We start from the raw sequence: 12,500 nt of genomic DNA, 5'->3' as shown, positions 1-12,500 counted from the left end.
CGTCTGGAACACTGCTGTTGGCATACCGGTCTCCGGACAGAAAATATCCGGAGCATTTATTGCTTAAATATCAACGGCAGCTCGAAGTAGCCCCTTAATGCGCGCCGTACCTCCAGTGGCACGCTGTAATAGTCACTGAAATGTAACTACCATAGCACTACAATACTATGACACAACACAGGCCCTTTAGTAATGCACCACGACTTGGTCATTACCATACTGGTAACAACAAATGTATAAAGCCGCGTCTTAAGGGGTTAATGAATCACAGGACCGATTATAGACTATATTGACTCTTTGGAGTTGAACAGAAAAAAGTTTTTGGAGGAATTTGTGGGTGGTGAGAAGCAATATGCACCATTTGTTTTGTGACTCGAGAACGGCATACTAACTTCAGTGCTACCAGACGTAGTTTGTGTACACAAACGCACCATCTGTGACAACCGGGCTAACGCTACAGGACCATCGCAAGCCATTGTCGGGCAAGATATCCTCATCGTGACTGACATTCTAAGATAGAAATTATACCGGTTGAAACAGTCACGATCATAAATCGTAGATATCAAAATAGAACGCCAGGCATCGTCTCTAGGGTGTTCACGATCAGGGACACAAAAAGCGGACACAAAATCGGACATAAAAATCGAGAGTTGTGTGGTTTGAGCCTGGCTTTACATGTAAACACACCCAGCACCTATCCCCCACACAAGAAAAGTCTAACGGAAATCTAGCTTTTTTTTTTTTTTGTGCCAGTGGTCCATCCTATTACTGTAACGGTCAGAAAAGCTGCGCGAAAAATAACAAACTGTGTCAAAATAGAAAGCCAGGCATTGTCTTGGGTGTTTACGATCAGGGACAAAACTGATAGTTGTGATTCTCTTTATGTGTGCGGCGCAACCCAACGTCAAAATAGCTGGGGGGGGTTTTTTGCCAGTGGTCCATCCCATTAACGGTCAGAAAAGCTGCACGAAAAATACAGAATCCCCTCTATGGCGGCAGAGGCAAGGGTGGCAAACGACAATGAATATGAGAACAGGAGAGGGGGAGGATGATGACTGAAGAGGAGAGAGAGAGAGAGAGAGAGAGAGAGAGAGAGAGAGAGAGAGAGAGAGAGAGAGAGAGAGAGAGAGAGAGAGAGAGAGAGAGAGAGAGAGAGAGAGAGAGAGATTTTCATATATGCACAGTTATCCACACAGGTGTCTGCATCTATAATTGGCACCAGACCAGCACACAAGGAAGAAGAAGAGTGGGTGAGGAAGAAGGGATGCGGGAAGAAAATAAAAGAAGAGAGAGGAGAGGAGAGGAGAGGAGAGGAGAGGAGAGGAGAGAAGGAGACAGGAGAGAAGGGAACGGAGGAGGAAGGGATGAGAGAGGAGTGAGAGTAAAGACAGGATAGGAGAGTAGAGGGAGGGAAGGAGAGAGTGAAGAGAGAAGGGAGGAGGGGAGTGAGAGATGAGAGAGGAGTAAGAGTGGAGACAGAGGAGGAGAAAAAGAGGAGAGAAAAGGAGAGTGAAGACAGGAGAGGAGAAAAGAGGAGAGGAGGAGAGAGAGAAGAGAGAAGGGAGGATGTAGGGTAGGTTGGGGGAGGGGTGTCATGCTGTGTGTGTGTGTGTGTGTGTGTGTGTGTGTGTGTGTGTGTGTGTGTGTGTGTGTGTGTGTGTGTGTGTGTGTGTGTGTGTGTGTGCGTATGTGTGTGTGCGTGTGTGTGTGTGCGTGTGTGTGTGTGTGTGTGTGTGTGTGTGTGTGTGTGTGTGTGTCTGTGTGTGTGTGTGTGTGAGAGAGAGAGAGAGTCTGTGTGTGTGTGTGTGTGTGTGTGTGTGTGTGTGTGTGTGTGTGTGTGTGTGTGTGTGTGTGTGTGTGTGTGTGTGTGTGTGTGTGTGTGTGTGTGTGTGTGTGTGTGTGTGTGTGTGTCTGTCAGCTGCCATCCTTCTCTGCTGTCACCTGAGACGCCGCGCCACACCCTGCACATCCACACCCACGTTGCCCCTGGCAACCAACCAGCCAACCACACTCACACGCGCTCCTCTCGGCTCCCCTCCCCTCCTCTCAACTCACCTACGGGTTGGCGTTCTAGGCCACACCCTCGCGTTCTACTGGGTTCTAAAATGATCTTAGCCACACCCCTGTAGGCTATTCTACTGGGTTCTAAGGTGATCTACGCCACTCCACCGCATTCTACTGTGTTCTAAGGCGATCTAGGCCACACCCCCGCATTCTACTGGGTTCTAAGGCGATCTAGGCCACATATTCTATGGGGTTCCACTGCCGTTCTCGGCCACGCGCCCTTGTTCTACTGGTCCATTAGGTGTTCCAGGCCACCAATGAACATTCTACAAGATTCTATAGGTGTTCTAGGCTACGCGCCATTGTTCTACTGGTCCATTAGGTGTTCTAAGTCATATATGAACATTCTACAAGATTCTATAGGTGTTCTAGGCCACGCGTCCTTGTTCTACTGGGTTCCGCTGGCCATCTAGGCCACACACCCGCATTCTACTGGGTTCCGTTGGGTTCCGCTGGATTACATAGGAGTTCCCCATTGCATGTCATGGTGTGACCCATTAGTACAATGCACTACAGCAGGGGTTCCCAATCTTTCCAGCTTGGGGCCCATTTCAAATTTTCACAAATGTTAGGGGCCCACCCCTGACTAGATAAACAAAATAAAGCTCAAATAAATCAGCAGCGGCACACACAAAAATATCATTTTGATTTATTTTTATGAAATTATTTCAAGGCCCACTTGGAATACCTTCAGGTTTGAGAATCACTGCACTACAGCAATGGTTCCAATTTCCAGGCTGGAACTCCTTGTTGTACCAAGAGATACCCACCCCCCTCAAAATAATGTTCTTCATGTTTCAAAAGATGTTTGACTGTGCTTTTCTTAAGGAAGAAAAATCCGCACTCACAAACTGCGTCTCATTATTTATTTATATTACCACCATGTCCAAAAAGCAAACGCGTTTCGGCTAACAAGCCTTCATCAGTGCGTGGTAGTGTGTTACCACGCACTGATGAAGGCTTGTTAGCCGAAACGCGTTTGCTTTTTGGACATGGTGGTAATATAAATAAATAATGAGACGCAGTTTGTGAGTGCGGATTTTTCTTCCTTAAGTTGACGCTTTTTATCTCGCACCCAAAGACTTTCGTTTTTCCAAGAAGTTGAGCGCATCCTCTGCCAATACTTGACTGTGCTTTTCCCCATGTTATACCACGTAGCTTTCTTCTCTTTGCAGCATCTCCCCCCCCTACTGTACCAGGGTAAGGTTTCCCTGAGTGTCTGAGAGAAGAGCTACCGTTGTACTCTTTCCTTTTGCTCTTTTTGTCCATTTGCTCTCCTTTGCTTTCCACGTATGAGTGAGTTCAGGCTAAATAGGAAAAGGTAGGATGCATATTTGCATTGTATTTGCCTGTGTGTGTGTGTGTTGGAGAGTGTGTGTGTGTGTGTGTGTGTGTGTGTGTGTGTGTGTGTGTGTGTGTGTGTGTGTGTGTGTGCGTGCGTGTGTGCGTGCGTGTGTGCGTGCGTGCGTGCGTGCGTGCGTGCGTGCGTGTGTGTGTGTGTGTGTGTGTGTGTGTCTATTGGAGAGTGTGTGTTTGGTGGGAACTTAGAGGACAGATGGAGACTGGGAGAAGACAGGAGGTATATTGGCACAGGCTTGGCACAGTCTGACTCTGTGTGTGTGTGTGTGTGTGTGTGTGTGTGTGTGTGTGTGTGTGTGTGTGTGTGTGTGTGTGTGTGTGTGTGTGTGTGTGTGTGTGTGTGTGTGTGTGTGTGTGTGTGTGACCTTGGCTCTGTGCAGCGGGGTCACCCAGCCAAGCGTCTGTGCTGTCGTGTGTCTGTCTGCACGATATGGTGCTTCACGGTGTGTGTGTGTGTGTGTCTGTCTGTGTGCGTGTGTGTGTGTGTGTGTGTGTGTGTGTGTGTGTGTGTGTGTGTGTGTGCGTGCGTGTGCATGTGTGTATGTGTGTGTGCGTGCGTGTGCATGCGTGTGCGTGTGCATGTGTGTGTGTGTGTGTGTACTCGATGGGGTGTCTGTACAGAGCCAGGTCAATGCCTCCCCCGCTCCCCACACACACACACACACACACACACACACACACACACACACACACACACACACACACACACACACACACACACACACACACACACACACACACACACACACACACACTGCAGTCTGGCCCATAGAGAGAAGCAGCCGTGCTAATATTAGGTCACGCCCAGGCGTGTATGTGTGTGTGTGTGCGTGTGTATGTGTGTGTGTGTATGAGTGTGTGTGTGTGTGTGTGTGTGTGTGTGTGTGTGTGTGTGTGTGTGTGTGTGTGTGTGTGTGTGTGTGTGTGTGTGTGTGTGTGTGTGTGTGTGTGTGTGCTTATATGTGTGTGTGCGTGCGCGTGCGTGCGTGTGTGTCCGTGCGTGCGTGCGTGCGTGTGTGTGTGTATGTGTGTGTGTGTGTGTGCGTGCGTGCGTGTGTGTGTGTGTGTGTGTGTGTGTGTGGTGAGTGTAGGGAGGCAGCAGTACTAATATTAGGTCCCGCCCAGACAGGGTGGACACCCTCACACCTCAGCCTGCCATCTGTAGCTCATAACTACGGTCCATTTACAGTATTGTACATATACAGTTTATACAGTATATACAGTTTATACAGTATATACAGTTTAAATCAGTGATTCTCAAAGTGTGGTCCGGGGACCACTGGTGGTCCGCGACAGAGCTCAGGTGGTCCGCGAGGGGATTTCTACTTTTCCAAGAAAAGCTAGCAGTAGGCTATATCTGTAAAATTATGACAAATCTAAACATGGCTGAAGTCATATTTTTACCACAATAAGACTTGTAATGTATGTGAATAAAAAGTACGTGACCTGCATCTAAATTAGAAGTGTCAAATTTGCATCTGTCAACTGTCAATTCAGTTGTCAGGTGGTCCCTGAACATTTTTGGGGGGACAAAGTGGTCCTCGCTCTGAAAAAGTTTGAGAAACACTGCTTTAAATCATCTGTACCTCATAGCTATGGTGCATACACCAGGCTATTTACAGAATATATATAGTCTTGTACATTATATACTGTCTAAATTGTGTATCAGGGTAGTTAGTTGTGGTGAGATGTGGTGTATCAGGGTAGTTGTGGTGAGATGTGGTGTATCATGGTAGTTAGTTGTGGTGAGATGTGGTGTATCATGGTAGTTGTGGTGAGATGTGGTGTATCATTGTAGTTGAGGTGAGATATGGTGTATCAGGTTATTTAGTTGTGGTGAGATGTGGTGCATCTCAGTATATCATGCTAGTTGTGGTTGGTATGTCATTGTGTCATGATGTGTGTATTGAGATATGGCGTGTGTGTTGAGATATGGCGTTTCAGGTGTATTAAAAAGGTATTGAAATATGGCGTATCAATGTATTGCATTGAAATATGGCGTATCATTGTGTCATGAAGTGTGTGTTGAGATATGGCGTATCATTGTGTCATGATGTGTGTGTTGAGATATGGCGTATCATGATGTGTGTATTGAGATATTGCGTATCATTGTGTCATGATATGTGTGTTGAGATATGGCGTTTCAGGTGTATCATTGTGTCATGATGTGTGTATTGAGATATGGCGTGTGTGTTGAGATATGATGTGTGTGTTGAGATATGGCGTGTGTGTTGAGATATGGCGTTTCAGGTGTATTAAAAAGGTATTGAAATATGGCGTATCAATGTATTGCATTGAAATATGGCGTATCATTGTGTCATGATGTGTGTGTTGAGATATGGCGTATTATTGTGTCATAATGTGTGTGTTGAGATATGGTGTATCATTGTGTCATGATGTGTGTGTTGAGATATGATGTATCATTGTGTCATGATGTGTGTGTTGAGATATGGTGTATCATTGTGTCATGATGTGTGTGTTGAGATATGGTGTATCATTGTGTCATGATGTGTGTGTTAAGATATGATGTGTGTGTTGAGATATGATGTGTGTGTTGAGATATGATGTATCAGGTGTATTAAAAAGGTATTGAAATATGGCTTATCAATGTATTGCATTGAAATATGGCGTATCATTGTGTCATGATGTGTGTGTTGAGATATGGCGTTTCAGGTGTGTTAAAAAGGTATTGAAATATGGCGTATCATTATATTGCATTGAGATATGGTGTATCATTGTGTCATGATGTGTGTGTTAAGATATGATGTGTGTGTTGAGATATGATGTGTGTGTTGAGATATGATGTATCAGGTGTATTAAAAAGGTATTGAAATATGGCTTATCATTGTGTCATGATGTGTGTGTTGAGATATGGCGTATCAGGTGTGTTAAAAAGGTATTGAGATATGGTGTATCATTGTATTGTATTCAGATATGGTGTATCATTGTGTCATGATGTGTGTATTGAGATATGGCGTTTGTGTTGAGATATGGTGTGTGTGTTGAGATATGGCGTATCAGGTGTATTGTATTGAAATATGGTGTATCATTGTGTCATGATGTGTGTGTTGAGATATGGTGTATCATTGTGTCATGATGTGTGTGTTGAGATATGGTGTATCATTGTGTCATGATGTGTGTGTTGAGATATGGTGTATCATTGTGTCATGATGTGTGTGTTGAGATATGGCGTTTCAGGTGTATCATTGTGTCATGATGTGTGTATTGAGATATGGCGTGTGTGTTGAGATATGATGTGTGTATTGAGATATGGCGTTTCAGGTGTATTAAAAAGGTATTGAAATATGGCGTATCATGATGTGTGTATTGAGATATGGCGTGTGTGTTGAGATATGGCGTATCATTGTGTCATGATTGTATTGTGTTGAGATATGGCGTATCATTGTGTCATGATGTGTGTGTTGAGATGTGATGTGTGTGTTGAGATATGGCGTTTCAGGTGTATCATTGTGTCATGATGTGTGTATTGAGATATGGCGTTTCAGGTGTATCATTGTGTCATGATGTGTGTGTTGAGATATGGCGTTTCAGGTGTATTAAAAAGGTATTGAAATATGGCGTATCAATGTATTGCATTGAAATATGGCGTATCATTGTATTGTGTTGAGATATGGCGTATCATTGTGTCATGATGTGTGTGTTGAGATGCGATGTGTGTGTTGAGATATGACGTATCAGGTGTATTGTGTGTTGAGATATGGCGTTTCAGGTGTATCATTGTGTCATGATGTGTGTGTTGAGATATGGCGTATCAGGTGTATTGTGTTGAGATATGGCGTATCAGGTGTATTGTGTTGAGATATGACGTATCAGGTGTATTAAAAAGGTATTGAAATATGGCTTATCATGATGTGTGTGTTGAGATATGGCGTATCATTGTGTCATGATGTGTGTGTTGAGATATGATGTGTGTGTTGAGATATGGTGTATCATTGTGTCATGATGTGTGTGTTGAGATATGATGTGTGTGTTGAGATATGATGTGTGTATTGTGTCATGATGTGTGTATTGAGATATGGCGTTTCAGGTGTATCATTGTGTGTGTTGAGATATGGCGTATCATTGTGTCATGATGTGTGTGTTGAGATATGATGTATTGTATTGAGATATGGCGTTTCAGGCGTATCATTGTGTCATGATGTGTGTATTGAGATATGGCGTTTCAGGTGTATCATTGTGCTTCACTGCAGTGTAAAAGTACTGGGCTGCTGCTGCTGTTGTGAGCGCTATGACTCCCAGAAGTGCAAGAAGTGTTATTGATGGCAGTGGTTACGGAGGTGCTTTAGTGCTTACGCATGTGTGTGTGTGTGTGTGTGTGTGTGTGTGTGTGTGTGTGTGTGTGTGTGTGAGTGTGTGTGTGTGTGTGTGTGTGTGTGTGTGTGTGTGTGTGTGTGTGTGTGTGTGTGTGTGTGTGTGTGTGTGTGTGTGTGTGTGTGTGTGTGTTTGGTTTAATGCTCACGCATGCAACACTGAGATCGCTAGTGGCGGGTCTGTGGGGTGTGCTCTCTCCTATCCTCCTCTCTCCTCCTCTCCTCTCCTCTCTTCTCCTGCCCTCTCCTCTCCTCTCCTCTCTTCTCCTCTCCTCTCCTCTCCTCTCTCCTCCTCATTTTCTCTTCTCTGCCTCTCCTCTCCTCTCCTCTCCTCTCTTCTCCTCTCCTCTCCTCCCCTCTTCTCCTCTCCCCTTCTCTCTTGTCTCCCATCCTCTCTTCTCCTCTTCTCTCCTCTCCTCTCCTTTCCTCTCTTCTCTCCTCTCCTCTCCTCTCCTCTCCTCTTCTCTTCTCCTCTCCTCTCCTCTCTTCCCTCTCCTCTCTTCTCCTCTCCTCCATGTCTTTTTAAAGGAATATAAACGGTTCCGTGAAGATGCTTTGGTGAGTTCTTAGACAGGTCTTAAAGGGATCTTCAGGAGGGGCCTTGCGGGTGCCGTATCTCCGGCTAAACGGTTCCAAATAGAATTTCTACGGCTTCCTTTGGGTTCTAAAGGGTTCCTTTGGGTTCCTCCATGAAAAGCTGAATTGTTATGGGTTCATCTCCCTCCACGAATACCAGCTGAAATGAAATGCTTCTTGCTGGCTGCTCTTGCCAAACAGAATCCGCGAGCGCTGTAAACCGGGGCTGTGAAATATCACAGATTCCTTGTCTGCCATCGTGGAGCGTGTTGAGAATGTGTGTGTGTGTGTGTGTGTGTGTGTGTGTGTGTGTGTGTGTGTGTGTATATTCTGAGGGTATATGAGGGCAGGTTTCACTTGAGTTCTGTGTGTGTGCGTGTGCGTGTGTGCTTGTGTGTGTGTGTGTGTGTGTGTGTGTGTGTGTGTGTGTGTGTGTGTGTGTGTGTGTGTGTGTGTGTGTGTGTGTGTGTGTGTGTTAAAAGGTCACGTGTCTTTCCCAACACCTCTGCTTATATGAGTAAGAGCGGCTTCAGTGTTAACGTGCCACTTGAGACACACAGGAATGCAGACACAGAGAGAGAGAGAGAGAGAGAGAGAGAGAGAGAGAGAGAGAGACTCTTGGAAAATATGAAGGTCAAAGGAAAGAATAGATGAAAAAGATGGATAGAGTGAAAATAGAGATTCAGACAAAGAAAAGGTGAAGAGCTTTTAAAAGACAGCGGATGGAATTGAATATATAAATGTACTGTAGATTAGGGCTGCACGATTATGGAAAAAATCATAATCACAATTATTTTGGTCAAAATCATTATCACGATTATTAATCACGATTATTGATTTTTGCAGATCTTTTTGAAAATTATAACAAGATAAAATATAACCAAGAATGAATTACATACGGGATGATCAAAATAAAATGAATTGTAATAATTATGTAAAGGCAATAGCATGAAATTTAAGTGGACAGATTTCACCAGCCTGTCAGTATGTTCTGGCTTCAAGGACGCTCTCAAAAGTAGGTCACTATTGCCACGATTAAATCACGATTAAAATCACGAGTTCGATTTCACTATTTTATCACGATTTTGATTATTTTTCGATTAATTGTGCAGCCCTACTGTAAATATATGAATATATATATACAGCTTCGTGTGCGAAGAAGATACTAGAAAGCAGCAGAGTCTAGAGCGATTACCATGTAGCTTACAGCATTTCTCAATTGGTTTTGTACATTTCTCGAATCTCTCTCGCAATTTGCAAAACATAATATTCATTCTCAAAACAGCTTTAACAAATGGCAAAACACCGTGGATGACCTGCAAAACCAAGTCTCTTGCTCAAAACCCAAGTTTTTGTGTCAATGAACGTATCAGTGCCAGCAGAATGGTTAGTCATTGTGTCATAGTGTGGTCCGTGTATGGACAAGCTAGTCAAATCGATTTGTCATGTTGTCAATTGAATAGTACACTCTTGAGGATCTTTTCTGAAGCAAAATGTTGTTTAGATTGGATGGGAAATGTTGTAAATTCGACTTTATATTACATTGATCAGATAAGATTGTCCTAGATATACATTTAGACTATGACTATTTGTTGACAGGTTTTCTCACTGCAAAATAGGAAAAATAGCAAACTCTGGTTGAGGTGTCAAAATGCGCCCTCTACCATCCCTTTTTACTTGTCTTGCAAGCCCATGTGAAAAAAAAAATCTAGAACTGTAAAGCAAAATAAATTTGAAACAATACACTGATACTGTATAAAGTGCACTTACTGTCTTGTTAAATTCTAGGGAAATATTGTAATTTTGCGTGGAGCGTAATTACAGTTTTTCTCAATTGGTTTTGTACATTTCTCACAACAGAATAATGATTCTCAAAAGTCTTTGTTCAATTGTGACTTCCTGGTGTTACCTGTGCATATGCTAAAATCAGTTTCTTATTGTTTTCGGCATATAACAAATGCTCTCGTCCACCATGCCATGGCTGTGTACAATTCTCAGTGATTTCATACATTATCAATTGCTTTTGTCATATCACTCAAAAAGCTTTGTCACTGAATGCAGGAAACTATCTCACCCCCCAAAACATTTAGGCCCTATGTCATAGTTGAAGTCTTGACATGCAAAATGTTTTACCAAGCTGTCATAATGTGATAAGCACTGTATAATTTCCATTGGATTTTTGTCTATAAATGTGATCTGAATTGGTAAATTGCTCACAGGTAAATATTAACTCTCTCTAATCAACGGCAATTTAAGGGATAGAGAAAAAGGGCGTGCGATACAACAATAGGCACCGTATTGCATTATATTACTCTATGCCTCATGTGCATTACAATATTACAAATATTACAAAAATTACAATATTTCCCTAGAATTTCACAAGACAGTAAGTGCACCTTATACAGCATCAGTGTATTGTTTCAAATTTATTTTGCTTTACAGTTCTAGATTTTTTTTCACATGGGCTTGCAAGACAAGTAAAAAGGGATGGTAGCGGGCCCACGTGTGCGAGTAGACTATATGTTTCAACCCTTTTGTAGGATCCGGTATCCGGTTCCGGATCCGGCAGGATCTTAAGCAGTGGATCCGGTATCCAGCAGGATCCTAAAAATCAGTTTGTATTATGTGCAAACACCTGACTAACGTTTTGGTGTTGCACTCTGCTACACAGAGTCCTAAAATCCTTATGTTGGTAAGGATATGTGTGTGTGTGTGTGTGTGTGTGTGTGTGTGTGTGTGTGTGTGTGTGTGTGTGTGTGTGTGTGTATGTGTGTGTGTGTGTGTGTGTGTGTGTGTGTGTGTGTATGTGTGTGTGTGTGTGTGTGTGTGTGTGTGTGTGTGTGTGTGTGTGTGTGTGTGTGTGTGTGTGTGTTTGTGTGTGTGGGTGCTTGTGTGCGTATGTGTGTGCATGAATGGTGTGTGTGTGTGTGTGTGTGTGTGTGTGTGTGTGTGTGTGTGTGTGTGTGTGTGTGTGTGTGTGTGTGTGTGTGTGTGTGTGTGTGTGTGTGTGTGTGTGTCACGTGTCCTGTACCTGCTTTAACCCGTATGCTGGGGCTGCGTATCTTGCCGGCCGGGTTCTCGGCGGTGCAGAAGTAGTCGTTGTCGTGTATGAAGGAGTTGAACGCGGACGGGGAGAAGGGGTAGAGCTGCAGTGTGCCGTTGGCGTGCACGTGGCGTATGTGCGGCACGTCGTAGATGTCGTCGCCAGTGGCCAGGTACCAGCGGAGCAGCGCGCGGGGGGCGCCACCTGCTGGGCACGGCAGGGACACCCCCACCGAGCTGGAGAACGTCACGCGCTGCAGGGAGGCGTTCACAAAGTACAGCCGCGTCGAGATAACATCCTCGCTGTGGACTGTGGAGAGAGGAGAGGAGAGAGGAGAGAGAAGGTCAATACACTGTCTATAGACCTACAGAGGCGTTCACAAAGTACAGCCGCGTCGAGATAACATCCTCGCTGTGGACTGTGGAGAGAGGAGAGGAGAGAGGGGGAGAGAGGCGACAAGGAGGTGAGTACATGTATACATATAGACCAGGGGTGTCAAACATACGGCCCGCGGGCCGCATCCGGCCCGCGGGAGGGTTCCATCCGGCCCGGATGTAAAAAAAATAAATAAATAAATAAATAATTTTTTTTTTTTTTTTAACTTTTTTTTTTTTTTTTTTAAATGAAATAACCGAAATGCGCAATTACGGCCCTCGGGGCAAAATCGAAACCTGCATGACATTAACCCAATGGTCCCTCTGTTACACTGTATATATGTAGTAAAGTGCACACCACACTTCTATTATAAATAGTGAATTTGTACTGTAACAGGCATTTCATAAAGCTCATATATTATAGACCTCATATATAGAGATAAAATGTTAATACTTCTTATTCGTATTGTATTGGTATTGGTTGTAATTAAATAATAAATATAATAGGATTTGTATTGGTTCCTATTAAGCTCAAACTCAAACTGTTAGAATGCGTGAAAATGCAGGAAATTACATATAAGAAATACAAAATTTTCTGGGAGTAAACCCCCAGACCCCCTGCCAAAATGAACTGTCCCATATTTAATTAATTGACGGTTGCCAATGACTGAATGAAGTCAAGGAAATTTTGCATAGGATTATCAGTATTGCATTGCTTTCTACATATTCAACACACTTAAAACGTGATAGTAC

At 43.7% G+C, this 12,500-nt stretch overlaps 1 protein-coding gene across 1 annotated transcript in view; it reads right to left on the bottom strand.

Moving 5' to 3' along the window:
- dscaml1 (Down syndrome cell adhesion molecule like 1) overlaps positions 1–12,500 on the bottom strand; it is a 281,826-nt gene that overhangs the window by 226,583 nt on the left and 42,743 nt on the right. The window contains exon 2 of the mRNA XM_063204745.1: positions 11,362–11,682. Coding sequence (XP_063060815.1) covers positions 11,362–11,682 — 321 coding nt within the window. The remainder of the gene's footprint in view (positions 1–11,361; positions 11,683–12,500) is intronic.

This window comes from Engraulis encrasicolus, chromosome 8, assembly GCF_034702125.1.
Source record: "Engraulis encrasicolus isolate BLACKSEA-1 chromosome 8, IST_EnEncr_1.0, whole genome shotgun sequence".
Classification (NCBI taxonomy): Eukaryota; Metazoa; Chordata; class Actinopteri; order Clupeiformes; family Engraulidae; genus Engraulis; species Engraulis encrasicolus.
Note: the sequence above shows the minus strand (reverse complement) of the source record. Positions and strands in the feature narration are given on the sequence as shown.